General features: G+C 41.3%; 1 protein-coding gene across 3 annotated transcripts in view; it reads right to left on the reverse strand.

Moving 5' to 3' along the window:
- PLD5 (phospholipase D family, member 5) overlaps positions 1-25,655 on the reverse strand; it is a 206,103-nt gene that overhangs the window by 9,904 nt on the left and 170,544 nt on the right. For all 3 annotated transcript variants that reach the window (XM_008578293.1, XM_008578291.1, XM_008578292.1), the window contains 3 exons: positions 23,056-23,253; positions 8,923-9,059; positions 4,743-4,911 (listed from right to left, as the gene is read on the reverse strand). In XM_008578293.1, the coding sequence (XP_008576515.1) occupies positions 4,743-4,911; positions 8,923-9,059; positions 23,056-23,253 (504 nt within the window). The remainder of the gene's footprint in view (positions 1-4,742; positions 4,912-8,922; positions 9,060-23,055; positions 23,254-25,655) is intronic.

Here is a 25,655-nt window from a genome sequence, read left to right on the forward strand (position 1 = left end):
CACAAACCCCTCCCACGCAGTGCAATCTGCAATCTCCCAGCTGGGGTAATCTTGTGAGTCGCCCTCTCTTGCCATGAGTCTCTCTTGGCCACAAACCCACATGAGGCTGGGGTGGGGGTGCCTGCTCCTCTGAGGGCAGTTTCCTGTGGAGGATACCAACATTAATAAAGCAAACGTCTAACTTTCTAGTATTGCACATGGAAATGCTAAGCCTGGGAAAGACAGAAAACTTTCCCAGGGCTAAAGTCTCTGTTGTAGATAAAAAATTATAACACAGCAAAATTGCTGGCTCTAGGGGCAGAGGTCCTTGGTGCAGCTAAACCTTATGATGGGAAAGTGTGACAATTATCTCATTGTTCTTTTTGTAACCACCTGTGTTCCTTTTCTGTAACTTTCTTGCCTGGACAATAAAAAGGGAGAGAAAACCTGATTCGAGGCTATGCCTGGGATCTTTCTTCTCTTGAAAGAATTATTCCTGGGGGTAACCGCTTTGGGCCGCTCACTGCTCTGGAGAAATGGGCTTTGAGTAATCCTTTGCACCTCCGTCACCTGGGGGAGAGGTGACAGTTTCCTGGCCTTGTTCCCAGGCCATCTGCTCTCTCAGTGCTCCGAGGCTCCAGAAGACTTGCTATATGCAAAATTCCAATGGCCACTTTTCTTGGAAGTGCTCTCACCCGTCTGTGTTCTAGATGTTGGGGCCATAAGCTTCTTCCCCACCTAGGCTTAGAAATGCTCGGCCTCTGTTTTATATAAAGTAGCCAGCGGGGAGCTATTAATGCTTGGTTCATTCAAGAAATGTGACCATCTGTGTTCAAAAAGGTGAAGCTGGTGAAGTACTGTAGAGGTTAAAACACAATTCCAATTTTTGCTCATTTCTTACAAGTCTTAAGTAAAAGCACTTAACAGTTCATACCCCAGAACTTTCCACTGCATTGCCTCAGTGGCAGGTGTGCTGTGGGGTCAGGAAGCTGGGGCTGGGGGGGGAGGAGGGGGAGCAGGAGCCCTGAATTGGCCTGAGGAAAAGTTGGGAGAGGAGATAAAAGCAAATGCACCTACTGTGTGCCAAGGCCCCAGACAATCTCCTCTCGGCTCCTGCCAGACCTTGTAAGGCCCAGGCTGGGGCTCCTCTGAATGCGAGCACGCTGCGCTCCCGAGGCCACCCATCTCCAGCCCACGCCTGCAGAAAATGGCTAAGCACGCCTCGGACTCAGGCATCCTTCTGGGCTCTGCTTACAGAAGAACCTTTCTGCCCCCTCTACTTTGTTCAGCTCCCTTCTTTGATTTCATTCATTCACCATTCACTCATTCATTCAACACCTATGCTTTGAACGCTTTGTGCCAAGCATCATGCTAGGCTCTGGGAATACCCTGGTGAACTAAACGCTTGATTTTCCCTAGAGCTCTGTGTGCCACTTCAATCATCTGGAAAATGCTGTCCCCGAGTTGAAGCAATCCCAGCCATAGTCCTGTCTCTGGAAAGATGCTGGACATAATCAGACTCTTCTCCTGTGTCTCTGTCTGACTTCCTGGGACTATACCAGCTTCTCCTCTGATCCCCCATATCTGACTCCCAGCCCCAAGTTGGCACCCAGATCCAATGGCTGGTTATTTCATTTATTTGCAAATCTGGCCTAGAAAACAGATCTGTGGTAGTGATATCGTCATGTTTTTATTTCCAATACTTCTATGGATTTGTGAACTCACAGATAAGTGCATGGTCGCCTCACTTTACAAAAACTAGTTTAAAAGGGATAAGAATTCTAGTTTTCATCAATGTTACCAGAATGTTAGAGATAAAGATGAAAATACAAGTGAGAAGCATTATTTTTTTTGGAAATTTATAGCGGATTCTAAAGTTTTACGTATTTTCATTGTTAATGATTTCGTGAAAATGAATTTTAAAATATTTTAATGGCATGAATGGGTTAAAAACATCTTTTTTGACATTTTTGTTGATCCTCAGAGATATAATTCAGATGTGTAGCTTCTCACATCTTTGAGCAGATACAGTATATGATGTTTTTGAATACAGAAAGGAAAGTTACAAATAACTTTGTAACTTCAACGATCTGTTCCGCTTGCAGAGGCCATAGAGTATGAGGTTTTGGGATTAGAAAGATTTGTATTTGAGTCTTGCTCCACTGCTAGCTAGTGTCCTTGAGGGAGGTTATTTAATCTCTCTTAAGCTTCTGTTCCCATGTCTGTAAGATAGCAAAAGCAGCTGCTTCACAGCGTAGTTGTGAATATTGAATTATATACATATAGGAAACATTTAAGTTGGTGCCTGGCTAATCACACACACTCATGACTACAACAAATTCCTTCACTTGTTGAAAACGTGTTAAGTCCTTCCAATGTCCGGGCAATGTGAGGTGGGTGCTGCAATAACAAAACCTCAATAAATGGTGTGGCGTTGGGTTACCCAGTGGGCAGCAGGCAGTGAGTAAATTGGTGTTGTAGGATGGAAAGATGCAGACCACGGCTAAGCAGAGGGAAAAATAAATTATTTGTTAAAAATGTCTTTGTGACTTTTTTTTTTATTTGGAGGAGGGTAGTTTCGTTTGTTCTTTAAATTGTAACATAGTTAATTGTACATATCTGTGGGGTACAGAGTCGAATATTATTATCTGTGTGCAATATGTGATGCTTAAGTCAGGGTAATTAGTATATTTAACATACTACAGTGTAATCATTTTTCGTGGCCCTTTACGGATTCCTCTCTTCGCCCCACCCCTTTCCCACATCCAGTAACCTCAGTTCTGTTCTCTCCTTTTGAAAGTTACTGTGTTTGTTGTAGAGCGGAAAACTATTTGGTAAAACCATATCTGCATTTACTTAGAAGGAAAACCAAGTACCACTTAATCTTTGGCTTATAGAGCTTTGCCTATATGGATTGGAAAACAATTTGTGTGCAGTGCGTGTTGGCTGTGATTTGTGCTTTTAGAAAGTTATTAGAGGAGAGAGAAGGAAGCTCAGGAAAGGACTGACCGGCTGGGTTGCCAGCAGAAGTGAGAGAGAAGAGATGGACCAGAAATGTGGTATTTCAAAGGGCTGGAAAAGCTGACTGTCCCTAGAGCCCAACAGTAGAAAATAAGTTTGAAAAATCCTTCAAGTGACCAAAGCCAGTTATGACTCAGTCCTGTAGCAAAGAGCAAATAATTGGTGTCATCTTACCACCCTGGTCTGATGGTCTGAGTGAGGTTACCATGAGAGAGAGAGAGAGAGATGTATATATAGGCAAGGAATCGTGATTAATCAAGTTTGGGAATTATGTGCAACCAGAAACTTCGGATGTGACTACTGGGGCATGGAAATGACTAGAAGCAAGTGGGCCAGAAGCCTACTAAATGTATGAGAAAACTGCATTGCCAAAGAAATCATGAACTAGGACCAAAAACTCCTTTAACTGTTCATGCCTTAAAACACCCTTGGGTCCCTGATTTGAACCAGCAGGGGTATGAGGACGTCATGATTGCTACTCAGAGAGATTTTGTCATTGCTGTGGGCCTCCCGGTTTTACCCTGCCCCTGTTGTGTGAGAGGGAGGTGATCGTAACCTGGTTGTGGGTTTTGGTAAGTTACTGTTATTTTTGTTCAGTTTTTACATCACCAACTAGGAGGTGCCAGTTCCAGACTTGCCGGTGAGAACCGCACCTCACTGGGAGAGCCTGAACTTTAAGCTGTGCCGTGATGGGGTGACAATCTGCATTTTCTCTTTTATTGGGTGGGGTGGGGTGAAGATGAGGATTCTCTATGCGCGAAGAGAGTAAAATGGATAGCGAATGCCCAGCACTTCAGGCTGCAAAGATTCACGAACTGGATCCCTTGTCCCCTTGGGAACACAGTGGCCCTTCTGAACACACTCACAAGCTCCCTTGCCATTATGTGTGGCTGTGTAGTGATGTCTACGCAGCACAGTGGAGGCTAAAGGGCTGTCCGCCACCTCCAGGCCTAACCCACAAACACCTCCCACGCAGTGCAATCTGCAATCTCCCTCTTTTCCCATTTGGCCTTGAGATACTGAAGGTCAGGGCAATGCTGGAAGCCACAAGTCAAAGTTGATGGCAGAGCTCTTGTCACCTGGGGTCCCTAAATGCTGCAAGGAGCACAGCCCCTCACCTAGAAGAGAGCCTGCCAAAGATTAGTGGTCAGTAGCCAGGTGAAGCATGGACAAGAAGAATGTTCTAGGCAGAGGGCGTGACTGGAGGGGGCGAGGAGGGTAATACATGTCAGGAGCAGAGCAAGGTCAGAGATGAGCTAGAGGTACACATTTAGAGTGTTACCAATTCCCAATCCTGTCTCCCTCAAGGTATTAAGAGATGGATTAATATGTGGCCCAAGGGACCTGGAACGGGCCCAGGACCCTGGGCTAGGGGGACTTTCGGGCCGGGGTGAGGGTCTGTGCTGGTGCATGTTCCAATGTGCTGTTGGCCACAGTCTCACAAAGAAGAGCAGCAGGTGAATGAGGCTGTTCAGACAGAATGGAGAGACACAACAGAAGCGTGCAAAGAGGCGAGACCGAGAGGACACTGGGACACTTGGATTGTGTGCTCCTTTTCCGTGTGTGATTGCTTTGAAAAATGACTTTCCCTACCTTCTGAAGTATTTTTCTCCATCAAAGATTGTTACTCTGGTTCTTACTGGATGTTTATGTGAATGTGTATTGTATGTTTACAGCTTTCATGGATGCGAAAAGGGAATAAAGGTTTTTTTATTTAATAACACAGTCAATATAATACTTACAACTTTCAAACTGCAGTTGGCTATTTCGGTGCAAATAGCTTTAAGAGATGAAATGAAGTTAAACGTGAGGGGATCGGTTTCCTTCCAGAAGCTTATGAGGAGTCGTACTTTAACGCTTCGCAAAACTAATGCTTCCCTGATTTTCCCATCCAAGTCTGGCCAGTAAGTCCTGCAGGAATAATATCCATATAGATAAAAGTAAGTTAGTTTGGGGAAAGAAGTTTACTAGACGACAGAGAACACTCGCAGCAATCTGATCATTACTTGATTCCGTAGTATACAAATAACCTCATAGGATAGGTTGAAAAAAAATGCCAGCCTCTTGGGTTAGGCACCAAGAGAGATGCTTTAGTGGGACCTGCCCTGCCTGAAAGGAGGTCTCCTGCCACCAGGGTCACAGTGTGGTCCACCTTTGCTGTACCTCCAAGTCTACCTGGCCTCAGCCCATCTGTGCACTATGAATCAGATTTCCAACAGAATTGCAGTCAGGAGCCTGGAGCATGCCTCCTGTCCCCAACTGTTACTCAAGCCTCTCTTCTTTGGTAACTGACCCCAAAATGGGCTTCTGCTCTGGTTATCTGAGCTTTCCCACACTCGTGTTTCCAGACCGTCCTCTGTGTCTTCTCACCTCCCCAAGCTTCCAACACCTCCCTAGCCTGCCGCCTTTTCCTGGGCAGTTGGAATCCTCCATCAGGCCAACAGTCTCCCCCGGTAGGCTCAGCCTGTTCCCTGAATCCTTAACTCTCTGATTCTCCCCTAAGGTCACAGCTTCTCCTAAAGTCCCGCCATGTATTTTCTACCACCACCCGGCCGCTTGGTTAAGGATGTGCGGGCAGCCTCCCACTCTACATGCCCCAAGCACGTAGTGCCCCTCCAGAACTGTCACTTAATTCTTATGTCAAAACAAAATAAAACAAAATGAAAAACTTTCCCATCTTAAGGACCAAGCCTTAAATCTCTCTCTCTCTACTCCCCCTCAGCCCTGCCGTTTGCAGACCTTCTGTTTACTCATTCAAACCTTGCTCTAATTCCAGGCCAAGTCACTGTTTGGATGAATGGCATGTCACTCATCCAAACCTGAGCCCATCAGTGTTGTAACGATTGCACCTGCAACAGCTTCCTCTCTGTATCTGACCCTGGCCTCCTGCCTTTCAGGTTCCCACTCACTCTCTTTATCGCATGAAACCTGCCTTTCATCCCTTGCAGGCCACAGGTGCACGACCCTCCAGTGTGCCTGCTCCATCAGCCCCTCTGGTGTTCTTTGCCCGCACAGCCTAATCCCAGTCCTGACCCTGGAAGGACAGTTGCCCCTGTACCTTCCTCTCGCCCTTGGCAAAATCTCAATCCTGAACCAGTGCTGGGATTCTTTGTCTATTTCTACACGCACACTGCTGAGGACTACTGGGAAAAGTCATTTCAGCCTGTGCCTGCCCCAAATTGGTTGCTCCGCCTCTCCATCAAGTACATCCTCCACGACCACCAAGGGGGTCCGTCTAAAAGCAGATCTAGTCGCGATGCTCCTTGGACCGAAACACAGTGGAGGCTCCTAGAGTCGCAGGACTCCCCAGCAGTCAGACCTGCACTCCTGGGCCTGGCTCCCACTCCGGTTTGGTCTCTCACCACATTCCCAGAGCTTCATGGTGCAGCACTGAACCTGCCAGGCCTTTGTTCTCCATCTGAAACTTTGCTCATGCTGTTTCCTCTGCCTGGAAAATTCCCTTTCTCACCCATTTCTGACCTACTCCTGAATATTTTGAAATGTAGTCCAGGTAGCATCGCCTCTACTAGGCTACCGCTACCCCTGCAGCTGTGCTGTAGCCGCCCTTCCACTGAGAATCTATAATAATCAACACATACGTCTACTGTTCCGGCCACACCTCTGTGCTCTAATTGTCTATTCTGTGTCCATTCGCCTCTACTAGGTGGAGCTCCTGGGTCCACACACTGATCTTGTCTTAATCACTAGTACACAATGTTCAGTAAATATCTGTTGAATGAACACATACATGAAAAATATCAATACCTCCAAGATTAATCAGGTTGCATTTTTATTAGTCCTTTATATATTTGCTGATTTTCTTCTGAAAGATATATTTCATGTGACTGAAAAAATAAATAATGAGCAACCCTGAACTGAGACCTAAATAATTAAGAGAATTGCTTGAAGAGAGCTTGTTTGCTAAATCAGGAAGGAGTGAAAAAGAGCTTCTGATTTTTAAAAAAATTTTTTTTTCTGTTTTTTATTTTTCTTATTTTTTTATTGCTGAGGCTCAGCCTAAAGGCTTCTGATTTTTTACTGTAGGATTTATTTAGACACCCATCATTGTTCCATTCACTCCTTACAACCTTGAAAAGTAGAAGTTACTTCTATCAGGACTGCAAAATGATGCTATATGTTTTATACATGATGTCAATCATTTTTAATTTGGGAGCATGATTTTCTTTCATTTGGATGTTTGGCAGTGTGTAGGCTTAAAGTTAAGTCTGTAAGACATTAATTAATTCCATTGATGCACTGAAATTTGATAGTGTTTACTTCTTTATTAAAGCTGAATTCACTCCTGAAAGACTTTCCCAGGACTATGTAAAGACGAGTAACCAGTCTGACTTTTTAAAAATCATATGATTGAGAAAATTTTAATTTTAATCTGGATGTCTGAACTACTTCTTATGCCTCTTTGATGATCTTTCATTTAGAAAGCTAAAGGCATTTCTAGGTTTGAAATTTTAAAAATAAAATAAAAATGTGCTCTTTGGATAACAGCTGAAATGGTAGATTAACATCAAAATGCAAAATTTCAGGTGGGTCTCCAGTTCTTAAACAGTTTTTTTAGTTTTCTCTAACTTTTAGATTTCTAAGATATTTTAAATCATCCATGCTAATTCTTTTCTTCTTGACTATGAAGGATTTCAATTTTGTTCATGGGACTTCATGGAACAAAGGTTTTCTCAGTCCTGAGAAATCATCAACCCATCCTAACACATAACTCCATGGTCTTTGACCTGTTATGTTTCAAAATCTTCCCAAAGTGAAGATGAAGTCTAAAACTAGATTTAAAACTGAATAAAAAAATAAATGAGAGAAACATAAAAAGGAGGGATAGAAAAGATGTGAAAGTGTGTAGGAAAAAATCCACGAATGTTCAAAGATGCACAATATTTTAAAGTAAAAGTGTTTTAATAATATTCATCTTGAAGATTAAAATGCTTTTCCACTGTCATCGCAGGTAATCACTTTCTGGGAGAAACACTCTTTTTGCAATCTTGTAGTCATTTGCTAATAGAAGTTGCATAATATGCATTTGGGGGGTTGGCAACATAAAAAATGTTCAAGCAATATAGGGCACATTTAATCATTTAACCTCAGTAAATGATTATTTTGAAATTGTAATTTTCCAAATTAAAGAGATCTCTGGTTGCACTCCCAGAAATGTGCACTTTAAAAACATTTCTTGGGTTAAACTAATTATTCAAAACATTGACAAGCACCAAAATCTCCATATTTCCAACAAGAAAGCAAAAGTGGGAATACCTGGGCATCGGCATGCATTTATGCATACAATGATTTCCCCAAGAGTTTTTCATAAATTCCACCCCTAAATTTATTCCAAGTATTTGCATGCTTAAACGATGATGAATTATTGAAAAAGAACTCCATTTATAAGATCTTTCTCACACAGACGGATGGATTGACTGAGGACATATATATTTTAAGTTTCCTTCTCCTTTATATTGAGTAGATAGTATGAGAATTTAGCATTTAATGAAGACTGCCGATGCCCCGTTTTAGGAAAATCTTGCAAGACTTACTTGGTTTCAGCAAGCCCTTCAGGTACATTTCCATTAATAATTTTTAAATTATATATTTTTCAAATAACACATTTTTTTTAAAATAATTTTCAAGTTGAGAACAACCCAGCCTTCTTTTTAAAGCTGCTGTCATGCCTATAATGTAAACTGAGGTGCTTCTGTCGGGTGAGACCCTGAGCCTTTCAAATGGACCCACTTAGGGAAGAGATGCATCATGGGTAAGTTGTAAATGCACACCGGGAGGATTTCAATGTCACGCCCTTCCCAATGCAACCTGACAGCCTCCCATGCCCAGGCTGGTTCTCCCGGGTCCTGCTAAATGCCTGGCCCTGGAGACCAGATTCTAACAAGAGGCTGGGCACTCACTGACCTTTTGGTGCTGGTGCTGGAGATGGGCAGGTAATCCATGACCGCAATGTACACGTACTGCTTGGCATCATCAATCACACTGTAGATGGCGTCTATGTCAAAGCTTCTGTTCTTAGGGCAAAAGAGTTTGGGAGAATTCTGTAAAGACACAAAAACCAGCCTTTTAGAGTATTAGTTTTTGGCTTCTGAGGATTTCTTTATTTGTTTTAATGGGTCTTGGCTTGTAACTAAGTTGTTGCAAACCTACTCTCTGGCTCTTGATCAGATTAGACAGAGATATTTTCAGTCTTATGGAAGTCGAGGCATGGAGAGATCCAGGTGAGGCAGGTGGGTGTCAAGGTTGTTCTTTAAGTCTGTTTTAAGAGAATTCTTACTTTCTTTTTTTTTTTTTTTCCTTTTTGTCTTTTTTACTGACCGGCAACAGGATCGCAACCCTCGGTGTTGCACCCGCACTGCGCTCAGCCAGTGAGCGGGAACCGGTCTCCACATGGGACCTGAACCCTCGGCGGGAGCGCCGCTGCGCTCCCAAGGGGCGCACTCTCCAGTGCACCACCAGGCCGGCCCAGAATTCTTACTTTCAATACACACATCTCTGCTTTTTGGAGGAGCATTCCAGCTTCAACCTCTCTGATTTTGGCACTCATTCCTAACTTTTTCAGGCGTTACCATATACCCCCCCACACACATATAGCAAACCATTCACCCCAGAACTCATTTCATTTAGAAGGTGATGTGGCAATAAAAATGTTCAAGACACAAAATCTAAAAATCTTGGGGTTTTCATCGATTCAAAAAGGGGAGTGTTGGTTGTTGAGTAAGAGTCATCAATAATTCTACAGGAAGAACTGAGAAAATTCTTAAGAGGCTCAAATTTATCAGGAGAGTCAAAAAGGGGCAAATTATGCTTGAGGTATTTTTCTCATGCTGCTCAAAGTGGCTTTCATCTTATAAAAATATGGTGTTTTTTCAAGCAGTTGCTACAGAAAGGGAAAGATGTACTATGGTTTTCTCATTATTTCTGCATTGGACAGGACTGAAAATAGTGTTTCCAGGAGTTCCTGTCATACTTTGACAAGCAATACACGACAGCAAGGCTAGAAGCAGATGTAATGCAAGTGGTGCTTAATCCTAAAGGCTGAATAGATGGTTTCTGGAACTGCCTTGAATGAGAGTCCCTCCTCACCACGTCATGTTCCGGAACAACTCCCCACACTGCCCTGTCACTCAGTGGTTTGTGGAATAAAGCCATTGGACCCACCCTAGAAGGAGCATATTGAAGATCACACACCCTCCAGGTGTCCCTGCCCAGGAAGTCCTCTTGGCAGGTGTTGAGCAGAGTAAGCTTTTGATCACTTAAAGTATTTTTCTCTGGGAATGAGAATGAACTTCCAAGTCCTTAAAAAAAATAATGCCAGTCCTACACTCTCCCCAGCACACAGATATACTGATACTCCATGTGTCACCAAGACTGTGTCTCCAGTGTTGTCCGTACCCTCTTATTCCCGATGGCCGGTCCCCTTACTCAGGCACTCCGGCTGTGTATAGGCACTTTATAATACCTTCCTAGCTCTTTGCCTTGTCTCCATGATGTTTAACAAACAAAACAAAAAAATGCATGTCACTCAGGGTGAACTCACTCTTGGCTTCCTGGAATCCTGTCTGAACCCGCTGGGAGGGGCCTATCCACAGTCCCTCCCCCACTAGCCAGCTGCCACGTGGTCTGTGCCCCAACCTGAAATAAGCAACAGTACATCCTGTGCCCTCATCTTGCCTGCCCCTGGTGTTTGCTCACGCTGGGCCTCCAGCTGACTTGCTGCCCTATTTTTGCCTATCAAAGTCCCCATTCATGGGCTGCCTGGTTAGCTCAGTTGGCTACAGTGCAGTGCTGATAACACCAAGGTCCGGGGTTTGATCCCTGTACCTACCAGCTGCCAAAAACAAAGAAAGAAAGTCCTGTTCCTTCTGTTCTCTAAATTCCAAGTCAAATATTCTCTCCTCCAAGAAACTTTTTTATACCCACAACCAGAGTTTATGTCTCCCATGCTATTTATTTGTTTCTTTTTTAACATCTTAAACATTTTTTTTTTTTGTCTTTTTTTTTTTTTTCGTGACCGGCAACGGATCGCAACCCTCAGTGTCGCGCCCGTACCGGACCGGGACCGGCAACGGGATCGCAACCCTCGGTGTTGCCCCCGCTCCTCTCTCAGCCAGTGAGTGGCCGGTCTGTATGTGGGATCCGAACCCTCGGTGGGAGCGCTGCCGCGCTTCCCAAGTGGCGCACTGTAGCAGTGCGCCACCGGGCCGGCCCCCATCTTAAACATTTTTAAGTGGACAGTTCAATGACATTAAGTATATTCACATTGCTTTACAACCATTACCACGATCCACCTCCAGATGTCTCTTATTTTATTTAACATATTCAAATAGATATTATAATTACTTTCCTCACCTCCCCAGCTAGACTTACTAGCTTGATTTTAGCAATTACGTTTTATTCATTTTCCTCCCCCAGTGAAAAAATTAAATATTCAAATTACAGCAAACCCTTGAACAACGAGGGTTTGAAATGTGTGAGTCCACTTATATGTGGATTTTTCCAATAAATATATTAGAACATTTTTGGTTAGGCATGTCATGCATGCATGACATGTCTAATGAAACAGTTAAGTAGCCTCCTGTTAGGTAATATTGGTAGGCTATTAGTAGTTACTACTTAAGTAACTACTTGGAGAACCTCTCATGGGGCTTGGATGCAGTGCGATGTGTCAGCAACCCAGGAGAAAGTTCACAGAATGCTTAAACTGGCAGTTAAATAGGTAAATTTTTGCTTAGTCAAAAGTTACACGTGGATTTTTCAATTGCACAGGGATTGGCACCCCTAACCGTGGCATTGTCCAGGGGTCAACTGTATTTAACTCCCTCAGCCTGTTGGGTCTGCTTTGGGTTAAGCGGGGTAGCTGAGGATCGCAGCTCTGGACAAGCTTCCAGGCCAGCTCTGAAATGTGTTCAAATGCTCACATTTCTGTTTCATTTAGGAACTTCCTGAATTTCATCTCATGTTCCCAAACTGGATTTCGTATTTGGGGAGGAAGAAAGTTAAGCAAGGGGTTCTTGGTGGCCTCTTTACATTTGCTATTATCATACAAGTTTGGATACTGTGCCTGTATCTAGAGGCAAGAACCTGAGCTTTGGTGTACAGGCCAGATTCTAGCACTTACAACCCAAGACACCTTAGCGTGTCTCTGACACTTCCTGAGCCTCCATTCCTTATGGGGATAATAACAACACACATTTCATGCTGCCTTGCCGGGAGGCTCCCATAAGAGAATGGCCTGGCCCTGGCTGGCTTCTGTGCCCCTCTTCTGTGCTTGCTTTCATTCAATCAGCAAATATTCCTAAGTGCCAGTCATGCACCACGTTCTGATCTAGGCACGTGGCACACATCAGTGATCCAGGTAAGATCCCCGCTTTGTGAAGCTTCAGGTGTGCATTCATTTGTCTGTGTGTTTATTCACTAGCTTGTGAGCTGCTTGGTTGTATATCTCTTGCACCTTGTGCCATGCATATATTATATGCTCAATAAATATTTGTGGAATGAATATGAAAGTGCTTCACAAATTCATAAGTGCTGGAGGTTATCTGACCCCCAACCTCCACTCTTAGTTGGAGTTGCTTCATTGTAGGTATTTCCAAACACATGTGAACAGATCTTGATTAGCACTTACCTGCTTTATTTTTTCCTATGTTCCCATTGCCTAACAGAATGCCCAGAACTTGGCAGGTGCTCCATGTATTTATTAAGGAATTGCATGATTATTTGTATCAGTCCCCTTGCACCTGAGGGCTTGGTGATACTTCATTATGTGAAGTTCTGGGTGTGTTCCAGAGTCTTCTACCTTTAAAAATAATGCCTGGATATGCTAGTGGCTTTAAAATGTTTGCTCAAAGTATAAGTGAATAAACAACAACAAAAGAATGATCTACTGATCTGGCAGAAAACATTAAACAGTTCTAACTGTTTAATTAGAGAAAAGGCTGTTAAATTTACCCCTTAGCACTCCTGGATTAATTTTCTTTTTTTTTTTTTTTTCCTTTTTGTCTTTTTTCGTGTCCGGCAACGGATCGCAACACTCAGTGTCGCGCCCGCACCGGACCGGGACTGGCAACGGGATCGCAACCCTCGGTGTTGCTCCCGCACCTCACTCAGCCAGTGAGCGGGAACCGGTCTATATGTGGGATCCGAACCCTTGGCGGGAGCGCCACCGCACTCCCAAGTGGCGCACTGCAGCAGTGCGCCACCGGGCCGGCCCCTGGATTAATTTTCTGAGCCTTGAACTATGTAATCTTTTATTTCATGGTAAAGCAGGAGAGAGAAAATACAGGTCCTCCTCCATATTTCAGTTTTGTAATAATCTTTTACCAATTAAGAGCTCTTGAGATATCTCACTTCTAAGTTAATCTAGATTTCTCTTTTAGGTCAATAAGCTTTATATATGCATGTAATTTATTTTACACACTCATTAAATACTTGCCTTATAAAAACCTTAGCACGTTTCTGATTTATTTCATAACAATTTCCTGGTTTTTAAAAAGTCCACAGTCCATTTCCAGAATATGTGTTTTGAAATGTAATTAAATATGAAAAAACAACCACAGAATAGGAGGAAATATTTGCAAATCATATATCTGATAGGGGGCTTGCATCCAGAATGTATAAAAACTCTTATAACTCAATTTTAAAAAACTAATTTAAAAATGGGCAAAGAATTTGATAGCTGTTTCTCCAAATAAGATACAAAAATGGCCAACAAGCACATTAAAAGATGCAAATCAGAACCACGATGAAACCTTGCCCTGACTGATGACAGCAGCAGACCTGGCAAACTTGCTGGTCCTGGGAAGTGACCCTGCTGGCCAATTGATGGCAGTAGATACTGGTGCTGTGTGAGTGGTCCACGACAGCCACTGCCATCTTATAGGCAGCCTGCTGAATACTTGTTAGCATAGACAGAAGGAGATTCACCAAAGGAGCCTAGGGAAAGAGGTGAACAAGCACAAACCCATGACCCAGTGGCCCAACCCACAGGGGGAATTATGCAGCCATATGTGGTAGCACACCTGGGGGTGGGATGTATGTGCAAAGCCCATGGGACTGCTGTTATCCAGGGAGAGATACACATGGAACCCCCCAAGAGTACAGAAACCCAGGAAAATCAAACAGTAAAGAAGAAAATCCCCAATCACCACCAACCCATTCCCCAACCAGGGCAATCAAGCTTCCAGGAGGAGTCTCTGCCTGTAAGAAAGAGGAAAGAGAAAACCCACCCAGGGCCACCCATTCAAACTGAGGAGCACTAGTATATCCCAGTGCACCCATCAGGATCATGGGGAGCTAATCGGGGTATAAACAGGCCTGTCCAGGGTCACCCACCCCAGCCAAAGAGTGACAGGGCATCTAGGTGCTTCTCCCAAGAATTTGAGAGCTTGCCCACATCCTGGACTAATCAACAGTGTCACCAACCTCAGCAAGAAATCACTAAGTGCCCCAGGGACTAGGCCACAGAGACACTCACACACTGAATTCCAACACTGAATATAGCCAAAGTACCCATAACTACACTACTTCATCTACCTGGAACCAATACTAAAACACCACACTCAACAGTCAATATAAAACACATCTCTTCTTCAAAGACCACTCCAGAGTAATAGAAGAAACAACTGCTCTACCTGATGACTAGACATCAACATAGAGATGCTTGAAATACAAAAATCCAAGAAAATATGACACCATTGAAGGAATATAATAATTCTCAAGTACCAGACCCCATAGAGCAGAAAGCCCTTGAAATGAATGAAAAGGAATTCTGAGTAACTATCTTAAGGAAACTCAATGATATACAAGAAGACTCAGTTAGACAACACAATAAAATGAGAAAAAGTATCTCAGAATCTGAAGGAGGAAATGTACAAAGAGATTAACGGCTTAAAAAAATGTAGTAGAACTCCTGAGGCTGAGGAGTTCATTCAGTGAAATCAAAAACACAACTGATAGCTAAAGCAGCAGGTGAGAGCAAGCTGAAGATGGACTTTTTGAAACAGCCCAGGTGGAAAAAAAAGAAAAAAGAAAATAAAGCATTTTAAAAAAATGAAGATCTAAGAAAGCTAGCAGAAAACCTGAAGCACACAAACATCTAAATCATGGGTGTTCCAGAAGGGGAGGAGAAAGGAAAAGAAATTGCAAACCTATTCAATGAAATAATAATAGCGGAAAACTTCCCAGGTATAGGGAGAGACATAGACCTTCAGATTCAGGAGGCTCAAAGATCCCCAAACAGATTCAATCCAAAAAGGTTCTCTGAAACACATTACAGTCAAGCTGGCAAAGCTCAAAGACAAAGAGAGGATCTTAAAAACAGCAAGAGAGAATATGAAGTCACTTAAAAGGGAGTCCCTATCAAACTAACAGCAGACTTCTCAACAGAAACGCTAAAGGTCAGAAGAGAATGGGATGATATATTCAAAATACTAAAAGAAAAAAAAAAATGCCAGCCAAGAATACTATATCCAGCAAGGCTATCCTTCAGATATGAGGAAGAAATAATATACTTTCCAGACAAACAAAAACTGCAGGAGTTCACCACCACATGATCAGCCATGCAAGAAATCCTCAGGGGAGTACTGCATCTGGAAACCAATAATCTCTATCATGAATATACAAGAATGAACAAAACCCACTAGCAGAATAAAAATGCAAATGAGAAAGAGAAAGAAACTTTCTAACCACCTCAAGAAACAAACAAACTCAGAAGACAAACAATAAAAGGGGAAGAAAGGAGGAAAAAAGGATATTTAAAACAGCCAAACAAAAAAATCAATAAGATGCCAGGAGTAAGTAAACACCTTACAAGAATAACCCTAAATGTAAATGGATTAAATTTCCCACTCAAAAGACACAGACTGACTGATTGGATTAAAAAGCTAGACCAACTATATGCTGTCTTCAAGAGATTCATCTCACCAGTAAAGACAGACACAGACTAAGAGTGAAGGGACAGAAAAAGATATACCACACAAATGGAAACCAAAGGTGAGCAGGAATAGCTATTCTTACATAAGATAAAATAGACTTTAATCCCCAAACCATAAAAAGAGACAAAGAGGCCATTATATAATGATAAAGGGATCTATCCAGCACTGAGACATAGCAATTATATATGGATCCAACACTGGAGCACCAATGTATATAAAGCAGACACTATTAGACCTAAAAAAAAGAAATAGACTCCCATACAATAATAGTTGTGGACCTGAACATTCTTCTCTCAGCGTCTAGGCAACAAATCAACAGAGAAACACAGGGTTTAAACTACACCTTAGACCAACTGGGCCTGGCAGATATTTATAGAACATTTTATCCAGCAACTACAGAATATACATTCTTCTCATCTGCATGGAACACTCTTCAGGATAGACCACATGTTAGGCCATAAATCAAGTCTTGGCAAATTTTAAAAAACTGAAGACATGTCAAGTATCTTTTCAGACCAAATGGATTAAAACTGGAAATCAACAACAAGCAAAACTCTGGAAACTATACAAATACATGGAAATTAAACAACATCCTCCTGGACCTATAGGGCCAAGAAGAAATTAAACAGGAAATCAAAAAATTTTGGGCCGGCCCGGTGGCGCACTGGATAGTGCGCCGCTTGGGAAGCGCGGCGGCGCTCCCACCCGAGGGTTCGGATCCCACATACAGACCGGTTCCCACTCACTGGCTGAGTGAGGCGCGGGAGCAGCGCCGAGGGTTGCGGTCCCATTGCCGGTCCCGGTCTGGTGCGGGGGCGACACTGAGGGTTGCAATCTGTTGCCGGACACAGAAAAAGACAAAAAAAAAAAAAAAAAAAATTTCTTGAAACTAATAAAAATAAAGACATCATATCAAAACCTGTGGGATACTGCAAAAGCAGTACTAAGAGAAAAGTTTATTGCAATAAATGCTTACATCAAAAGAATAGAAAGATTTCAAATAAACAACCTAGTACTACACCTCAGAGAACTAGAAAAACAAGAGCAATCCAACCCCCCAAATTAGCAGATGGAAAGAAATAATTAAGATCAGAGCAGAAATAAATGAAATAGAGGCACACACACACACACACACACAAAAGATACAAAAAAAGGAATGAAACAAGAAAAGTTAGTTTTGGGGGAAGATAAGCAAACTAGAGAAACCATTAGCTAGGCTAACCAAAAAAGAAAAAAAGAAGACCTAAATACCAAAAATCAGAAATGAAAAAGGCGACATTGCAACTGGTACCACAGAAATACAAAGAATCATTAAAGACTATTATAAAAAACTATACACCAGCAAATTTAGAAACCTGGAGGAAATGGATACATTTCTGGACACACACAAACTACCATGACTGAAACAAGAAGACAGAGAAAATCTAAACAGGCCAATAACATGCAATAAGATTGAAACAGTAATCAGCTGTCTCCCAACAAAGAAAAGCCCAGAACCAGATAGCTCTAGTGCTGAATTCTACCAAATCTTTAAAGAGGAATTAATACCAGTTCTCTTCAAACTATTCCAAAAAATTGAAATAGAGACCATTCTTCCAAACTCGTTCTATGAGGCCAACATCACCTATATACCAAAATCAGACAGAGATATAACAAAAAAAGACTACAAGCCAATATCTCTGAAGAACATAGATGCAAAAATCCTCAACAGACTATTAGCAATCAGAATACAGCAACAAAGACAAAAATTATACACCCCAATCAACTAGGATTCATCCCAGGGATGCAAGGATGGTTCAGCATATGAAAGTCAATAAATGTGATACACTATGTCCACAAAATTAAGGACAAAAGCTATATGATTATCACAATAGATATAAAAAAGGCACTGACAAAATTCAACATCCCTTCCCTTCATGATAAAGACTCTCAGAAAACTAGGTATAGAAGAAAAGTATCTCAACATGATAAAAGCCATATACAACAAACCCAATTGCCAATATCATCCTGAATAGGAACAAGACAAGGATGCCCACTCTCACCACTCCTATTTAACATAGTATTAGAGTACTAGCCAGAGCAATCAGGCAAAAGAAAGAATAAAGTGCATCCAGACTGGAAAAGACAGAATCAAACTGTCCCTGTTCGAAGATGACATGACCCTATATACAGAAAAACTGAAAGACTCTACCAAAAAACTATTAGAGCTGATAAACAATTTCAGTAATGTTTGAGGATACAAAATCACACCCCCAAATCAGTAGCATTTCATACTCCAATAACAAACTAGCAGAAAAAGACATCAATGAAGCAAGCACATTTACAATAGTCTCCCCCCAAAAATAAAATACCTCAGAATCAATTTAACAATGGAGTGAAAGATCTCTACAATGAAAACTAAAAATCACAACTGAAAGAAATTAGAGTACACAAAATGGTGGAAATTCATTCCATGCTCTTGGATTGGAAGAATTAACATTATGAAAATGTCCATATTACCCAAAGTGATCTACAGATTCAATGCAATCCCCATCAAAATACCAATGACATTCTTCACAGAAATAGAAATAACAATCCTAGCATTCATATGGAACAACAAAAGACCCCAAACAGCCAAAGCAATCCTGAGCAAAAAAATAAAACCAGAAGCATAACACTACCTGACTTCAAATTATACACAAAGCTATAGTAACCAAAGCAGCATGGTTCTTACTGGCTTAAAAACAGACACTCAGCCAATGGAACAAAATAGAGAACCCAGAAAATCAACCCACGTTCTTACAACCAACTAATCTTTGACAAAGGCAACAAGAACATACATTGGGGAAAAGACTATCTCTTTTACCTCTCACCATATACCAAAATCAACTCAAAGTGGATTGAAGATTTAAGTATAAGTCCTGAAACTGTAAAACTACTAAAAGAAAACATAGGGAAAACACTTCAGGAAATAGGCCTGGGCAAAGACTTTGTGAATAAGACCCCAAAAGCACAGTCAACAAAAGAAAAATTAAGCAAATAGAATTTTACATCAAACTAAAAAGCTTCTGCACAACAAAGGAAACAATCAACAGAGTGAAAAGACAACCTACAGAATGGGAAAAAAATTTTGCAAACTATGCATCTAACAATAGATTAACATCCAGAATATACAAATAACTCAAGCAACTTCACAGTAAAAAAGCAAATAATCCAATCAAAAATGGGCAAAGGAGCTGAATAGACATTTTTCAAAGGAAGACATACAAATGACCAACAGATACATGAAAAAATGCACAACATCACTCATCATTAGGGAAATGCAAATCAAAACCACACTGAGATATCATCTCACCCCAGTTAGACTGGCTATTATCAAAAAGACAGAGAATAACAAATGCTGACGAGGATGTGGAGAAAGGGGAATCCTCCTACACTGTTGGTGGGACTTCGATTTAGTACAGCCATTATGGAAAACAGTGTGGAGGCTTCTCAAACAATTACAGATAGAACTGCCATGTGATCTAGCAATCCCACTTCTGGGTGTATACCTAAAGAATGGAAGTCATCATGTTGAAGGGATACCTGCACTCCCATGTTCATCACAGCTCTATTTACAATAGCTAAGATATGGAACCAACCTGAATATTCAGTAATGGACAACTAGATAAGGGAAAGATGGTATATATATATATGTGTGATGGATACTGCTCAGCCATAAAAAAGAATGAATTCCTGCCATTCTCAGCAACATGAATGAGCTTTGAGAAAATTATGTTAAGTGAAATAAGCCAGGCACAGAAAGAGAAATACTGCATGTCCTCACTCATAAGTGGGAGCTAAGAAAGAAGCAAAGAAGGAAGGAAGTAAAGAAAGAAAGGACTGAAAGGAATGAAAGGAAAGAAAAATCACAAAAATACATTGAACTTTCAGAAGGAGAGAACAGACCTTTGGTTGCGAGGTGGGAAAGGAGAGGGTAAGGCTTAGGGAAAAATTGGGTAAGGGGACACAAAGAATAATCATGATTTGTAATAATGAACATGCTAATAATTTTGACTTGATCATCAAAACAAGAAACAAACAGAAAAGCATGGATGAACCTTGAAAACATTTGCTAGGTGTAATATGTTATGAGCCAGTCATGAAAGACCACATACTGTATTTTTCCATTTATATGAAATATGCAGAAAAAAGACAAATCCATAAAGAGAAAATAAACTAGGGGTTCCTAGGGGCTGAGGAAAGGGGAAAATGGAGAGTGTCTGCTAATGAGTCTGGGGTGTTTCTTTGTGGTGATGAAAATGTTCTAAAATTAGATGGTGGAGATGGTTGCAAAACTCTATGACACTTTAACACCCACTGAATTGTAGACTTTAAATGAATGAATTTTATGGTATTAAGTTATATCTCAATAAAGGTGTTAAAATGTAATTAACAATATACACTGAAAGTTCTAAAGGGAAATGCAATATGGTATTTTTCCATACCAGCACCAAGTTCTAGTCAACATCTGCTCTCACTCACTAACTATATCTCAGCATACAAGACCGAAGGGCAATTGGACTGAATAGTAAACACGAAATGAAATCCATGGAGTACCTGGATCAATAAAAACAGACCTTGAACTAACCAGACTTAATCGTGGAATGCAAATGCATAATCTTAAGGGCTCTGAAGAGAAATCTACAAGACAGAAACTCAGCCTACTATTGTCCCCATCTTCTGATTTCAATGGGAAATGTGGGGAAATTAAAATTATCTGGCCCCAAGTAACTAGAAATCACATAGTTAAATCCAACCAAGTGCATGTTTGTGTTCTGTGAGAAAATTAGAAATAATCCATCTTGATATATCATAAGTTAAAACTCATATTTAACTATGTACATTATCGATGATCTAAAACTTGATTCTGGAAATGGTTATTCTTAAGGTCTTCAAATATTCTTTTTGTGTGTGTTCAGTTTAGTCTTGAGACTATCAGCTTATCAAAACATAATATACTATTTTAAGATTTTTTTAAACAAATACATTGAATTTAAATAGATTTGTCTTGGCAATTGTTTGGCATATATTACCAAGAAAATGGCATGCATTCTGGAACTTTCTATGAATATTGCTACTAATAAAACCAACCCAACATTTATTGCTGCTTTTAGAGAGCACTGAGGGAGGTGAATACCAATGACAAAGACTTCAGAGTTTTATAAAATAGTGCAAAAGATGATTATAAATAAATAATTATAAGATGTGAAAAATGATATCATAGAGGTGAGATCAAGGAGCTCTGGCTGAACGATACCATTTCCAGTAGAAGGGCTTTTCGGACTTTTATTATACCTGTAAGATTTTATACCTCTCCAAAAATGCTGTTCAGTCAATATCTTTTAAATGGAAATTCAAAGGTAGGCTTGATGTTAACAGAAAATAAAATAATAAATCAAAATAAATGCAGATAGAAAGTAAAGGCATTATACTGTTTAAAAGACTGCCTGAAGAAATGTTTCACAATTCATATTATGGCGGATTCTTTAATAAAAAGCAACTTCCGAATTTGCCCTAGAATACAACAAAGGGCCAGCATTTTAGCAGATTTTACTAAAGGCCTGAGGCTTCTCTCTGGGGTAGATATGTTAACTTTAGAATCAACAAAGGAGGGCTCCTTCCATTTGTGAAGGTCAGAGTTTAAATTTATGCAAGAACCACATTCACTTCTCTCTCATTCAAACTATAAATTCAAAATCCAGAGATTTTCCAAAATTTGTTCATTAATTCATTTTTTTCCTGCTGCTTCCAATCTGTTCTACTGTGGACCTGGTTAAGTGGGTGTCCCTTGCTGAGGTGTCATGTCACCCTGTTACCATCTGGATTAAAAGTTCCTTGGCAAATTTCCTATCGCTGCTCATCTACAAATTGAGAACAGTATCTGGTCTTATGGTCTTACAGGGTTATTTTGAGATAAAATGAAAATGTATATATAGAATAATTTTTTTAGTAAAATGCCCTATGCAATATGCTACTTGCTACTGGACTCTTGACTGCCACAAAAACAAAAAAGGTTTTTTAGCTCTACTGTATCTGATGAAAACTCTTCATAGACAATTTTTTGCTATTCACATTAATGTGAATTTGTCATTTAAGACAAACAACTTCTTTTTCCTCTACTGCTACATTTCTAAATTTTTAGACTGTGCTTTCATTTGATCAGGCAAAAAGGATAGAATTCACTATTTAATAAAATGCTCTTTAATGACCTAAAAATTGTTGGTATAAAAACACTGATACCAATCTAGGGAGGGATAACAATATTCAATTGGGAGCATGGTTTAGAAGTTTCTGTAAGCAACAGGGTCAATTCAGAAGCTTGATTCAATTGAAACTTCTAAGGTCCCACCCCAGATGCAGGTGGGGGTGGGGGGCTGCAAATCAGCCACACAAGATCACCAGCAGATTCTTAAGTTTGAGAACTTGATTAGCTGTGGTGTATGGGCTTGGGGTAGTGGGCAGGAGAGGTACAGGGAGGCTGGTAGGGGTTGGTGGTTTTCAGCAGATTCAGAGGCCTGGGGAGCTATGCAAGGAGCCTTGTCCCGTTGGGTGCTTCTTGTCTTCCAGCCCCAACTGAGCACAGAGGCTCTGCTCTGTCTGTTCTCTGCATTGGGATTCCCTCAGATTCTCATCAAAGGGTTCTACTGCTAAAAACAAGTCTGAAAAGCAATAAGCAATGATGTAGGGCATCAAAAATAGGCTAATAGGCACAGAAGACCTGGGTGCTGGCCCTTCTTCTGGCACTTCCCATCTGGTGGACTCTGTGCTAGTGGATAAGTTTCAATACCTTCATTTGCAAAATGTCACAATCCCATGTCTCCTTGTGGGATGGTTGTGGAGGGTCAAATCAGATAAAGTCTCTGAAACTAGAAATGATCATTCAGATTTATTATTGTAATTACTGGGGACAGTATATGACTGAGCATAAAAGTGGACACATTTTAATTCAAGGGATGGGGAAGAACCAATTTGTCTAATTCATTTTTTCCCAATATAAGAGCACACTTAAACATCCCAACTTAATAAAGAGCCTCTGGAGAAGGAAGGAGAGGAAGGGGAAGAGACCGGGCAGACAACTCACCGACACAAATGCTTGCGATTTGGTTTCGTTCAACTGAAGTTGCAATCTCTTTTCATTGTCATAGACTCCGTAGAGTCTCTTGGACCAGGTCTGAGGTACTCTGCTCTTGAATTTTAATGAACTATACAAAGCAAATATCCTTTGTAAATCTAGGACGAGGCAGCTGCAGTTGTAGAAGATGACACCAAGTTCTTTCATCTGTGAAATTAAAATTGAAAGCATCAGTGCCATGTGCATATGACGGTGTTATTTTCAGAGAAAAAAGAATGCGTAAGAATGCAGTAATAGTGACATCTTTTTTCTTGCATTCGTTGTTACATAGAAGTATGTAGATATAGGCACAGTATGGTGTATAGAAGCGATATGTTATAAAAATGCTTGAATATTTATGGACTTTTGCTTGCCTTTTGTATTTGGGCTCTCAGATAATTTTCCCATATTCATCTACATTTTTCATATCAGCTCTTCAGATTTATTACTTTAACACTAATTTTTCTGTATGGATCCTTAAATCATGTAGCATAATAGAATAGTTATGATCATGGATTCTGGAGTCGGACTGCCTGGATTTGGGTTCTAGCTCCTCAACTTTCTAGCTGTATGACTTAGGACAACATATTCAATCTTTGAGCCTCAGTGTCTATTTCCATAAAATGGAGATGATAGTATTTATTTCATATAGTTGCTATGAGACTTAAAATGGTTAATACACATGAGCTCAAACAGAACCTATCACATGGTAATCACTAAAAACTTGTTAGCAGTTGCTATTAACATTGCACATGCCTCATTGCACAAAGCCATTGGAATCTTGCAATAAAGAAACTGTAGAGATTATTTTGTCCACCTCTCTCAATGCACGAATGAGGAAAGGAAAACTCACACAGGCAATTAAAAATACTTTCTCCAAATTAGAGATTTAGTCAGTGGTAAATTCAGAATGTGAATGCGGGTTTTCTAAGCCCTGATCCAATGCACCCAGAACACAGCTGGACTGGCTTCACTTGAGTCCAGTATCCCTTTTTAAAAATTACAGATGATTTTTAATTTAGTCAGTGAAACTATGCCAAATGAAGTTTTGGTGATAAAAGAAGAGCACAGAAATACACATGCTTTATATGACCTGAACACCCAGTGAGGGGTTTGTTACAGAGACCTTGGCTCTCTAGGGACCTGAAGTCCACGGATATTGAGCTCCCTGTCCCCTCCTTCATCTCCTCTTCATGTCTCTTCACTCAGGGCTATAGAAGACGTCACCCACTATGTAGGGACCTATCTCTCCTCACACCTAGGACTCCTCAATACAATGTGCCATGGAAATCTTCCCACGTTCATCTACACAGGTCTGTCCTTTTACCAGCTCCACAGGAACCACAGAGCAGATGGACATCAGTTATTTAACCCACTGACAGACTTGTTCTATTTTTTCTCTAATGCAAAATCAAGCAATGAGCATCCTTGTACACGTACCTTGTTGCACACCTGTGCAAGTATTTCTTTAGCATAGATCCCTAGAATTAGATGGACAGACACATAAAGAAATTTAAAGGGGATACAGTGGGGAGACCTGATCAGGTATGTGCAAAGGCACTGAGGCTGGGGGAATATAATGAGAGCTGTGTGGCTGAAGCTGAGCTAGAAGGGGAAGAGAGAGAGAGAGAGAGAGAGAGAGAGAGAGAGAGAGAGAGAGAGAGAGTGTGTGTGTGTAAATACTTTTTTCTGATAGCAGGTGTAAAACTGTAGGGACAGGGATGTCAGATCCCAAGGGACCTTTGGGATAAGCAGTTTGACACTTACACTGAAGGTCATGGGGAGGCAGGCAGTGAGGAGAGGGGCATGACCAGACTGTGAACTGGAAAGGCGCCTTTGGCGTGCTGTAGAAAAGGGGAGGATGGGATGTGGGCAGCTGGGGGCAGGGCATCCGGGGCATCCCTGGCCTCATCAGTGGCAAAGGGAGAGACTTACACATTCTTATGTGTTTTCTAATCTCAGAGATTTACAGAAACTGCCCAGAATAGCCACTAATGCTGGCTATTCTCATTCCAGGTTGGAGACAGGGCCTGGCCTGCTGTCAGCAGAGTCCCTGCTGACAGGTCTCGGGTGTATTAAACCCCACCTCTGGGCTTCACGCTTCTAAGCTTTTCCCCAGATCGAATCAGTGCTGCCTCATTGTCTTCTCCATGGAAGCCTCGGGTGAGCTTTCATGAGTAGGCTCTCTGTCTGCAGTGGGAGTTGGGGGTGGAGGTGCTGTGACCTGGTTCTTTATGTGGGTAACTGTCCCATAGGGCAAGGGCCTCCCAGACAAGTGTCCTTGTCTGCCGGACACAGGCCTGGCTAGTGCACAGTCCAGGGGATGATGATCTTCTGGCTTTGCCTGGAGCCATCGTCAGGAAAAAATAAACAAACAAACAAGCAAATAAACAAAAATTCTGGACCCTGAGGCCAAGGAATGGGTTCAAGCCTAGGATCTTTTACCGACTAGATATAGGTAGGGCCTTGGTAAGACTCAATCTTTCTGAGTCTTTGAACAAGGAGGGGATTTGGCTCATAAAGTCTACAGGGGTCTTCCAGCCTGGCCATCTATGAACATGAGCTGGGAC

Source organism: Galeopterus variegatus, unplaced genomic scaffold (assembly GCF_000696425.1).
Source record: "Galeopterus variegatus unplaced genomic scaffold, G_variegatus-3.0.2 Scaffold1657, whole genome shotgun sequence".
Classification (NCBI taxonomy): domain Eukaryota; kingdom Metazoa; phylum Chordata; class Mammalia; order Dermoptera; family Cynocephalidae; genus Galeopterus; species Galeopterus variegatus.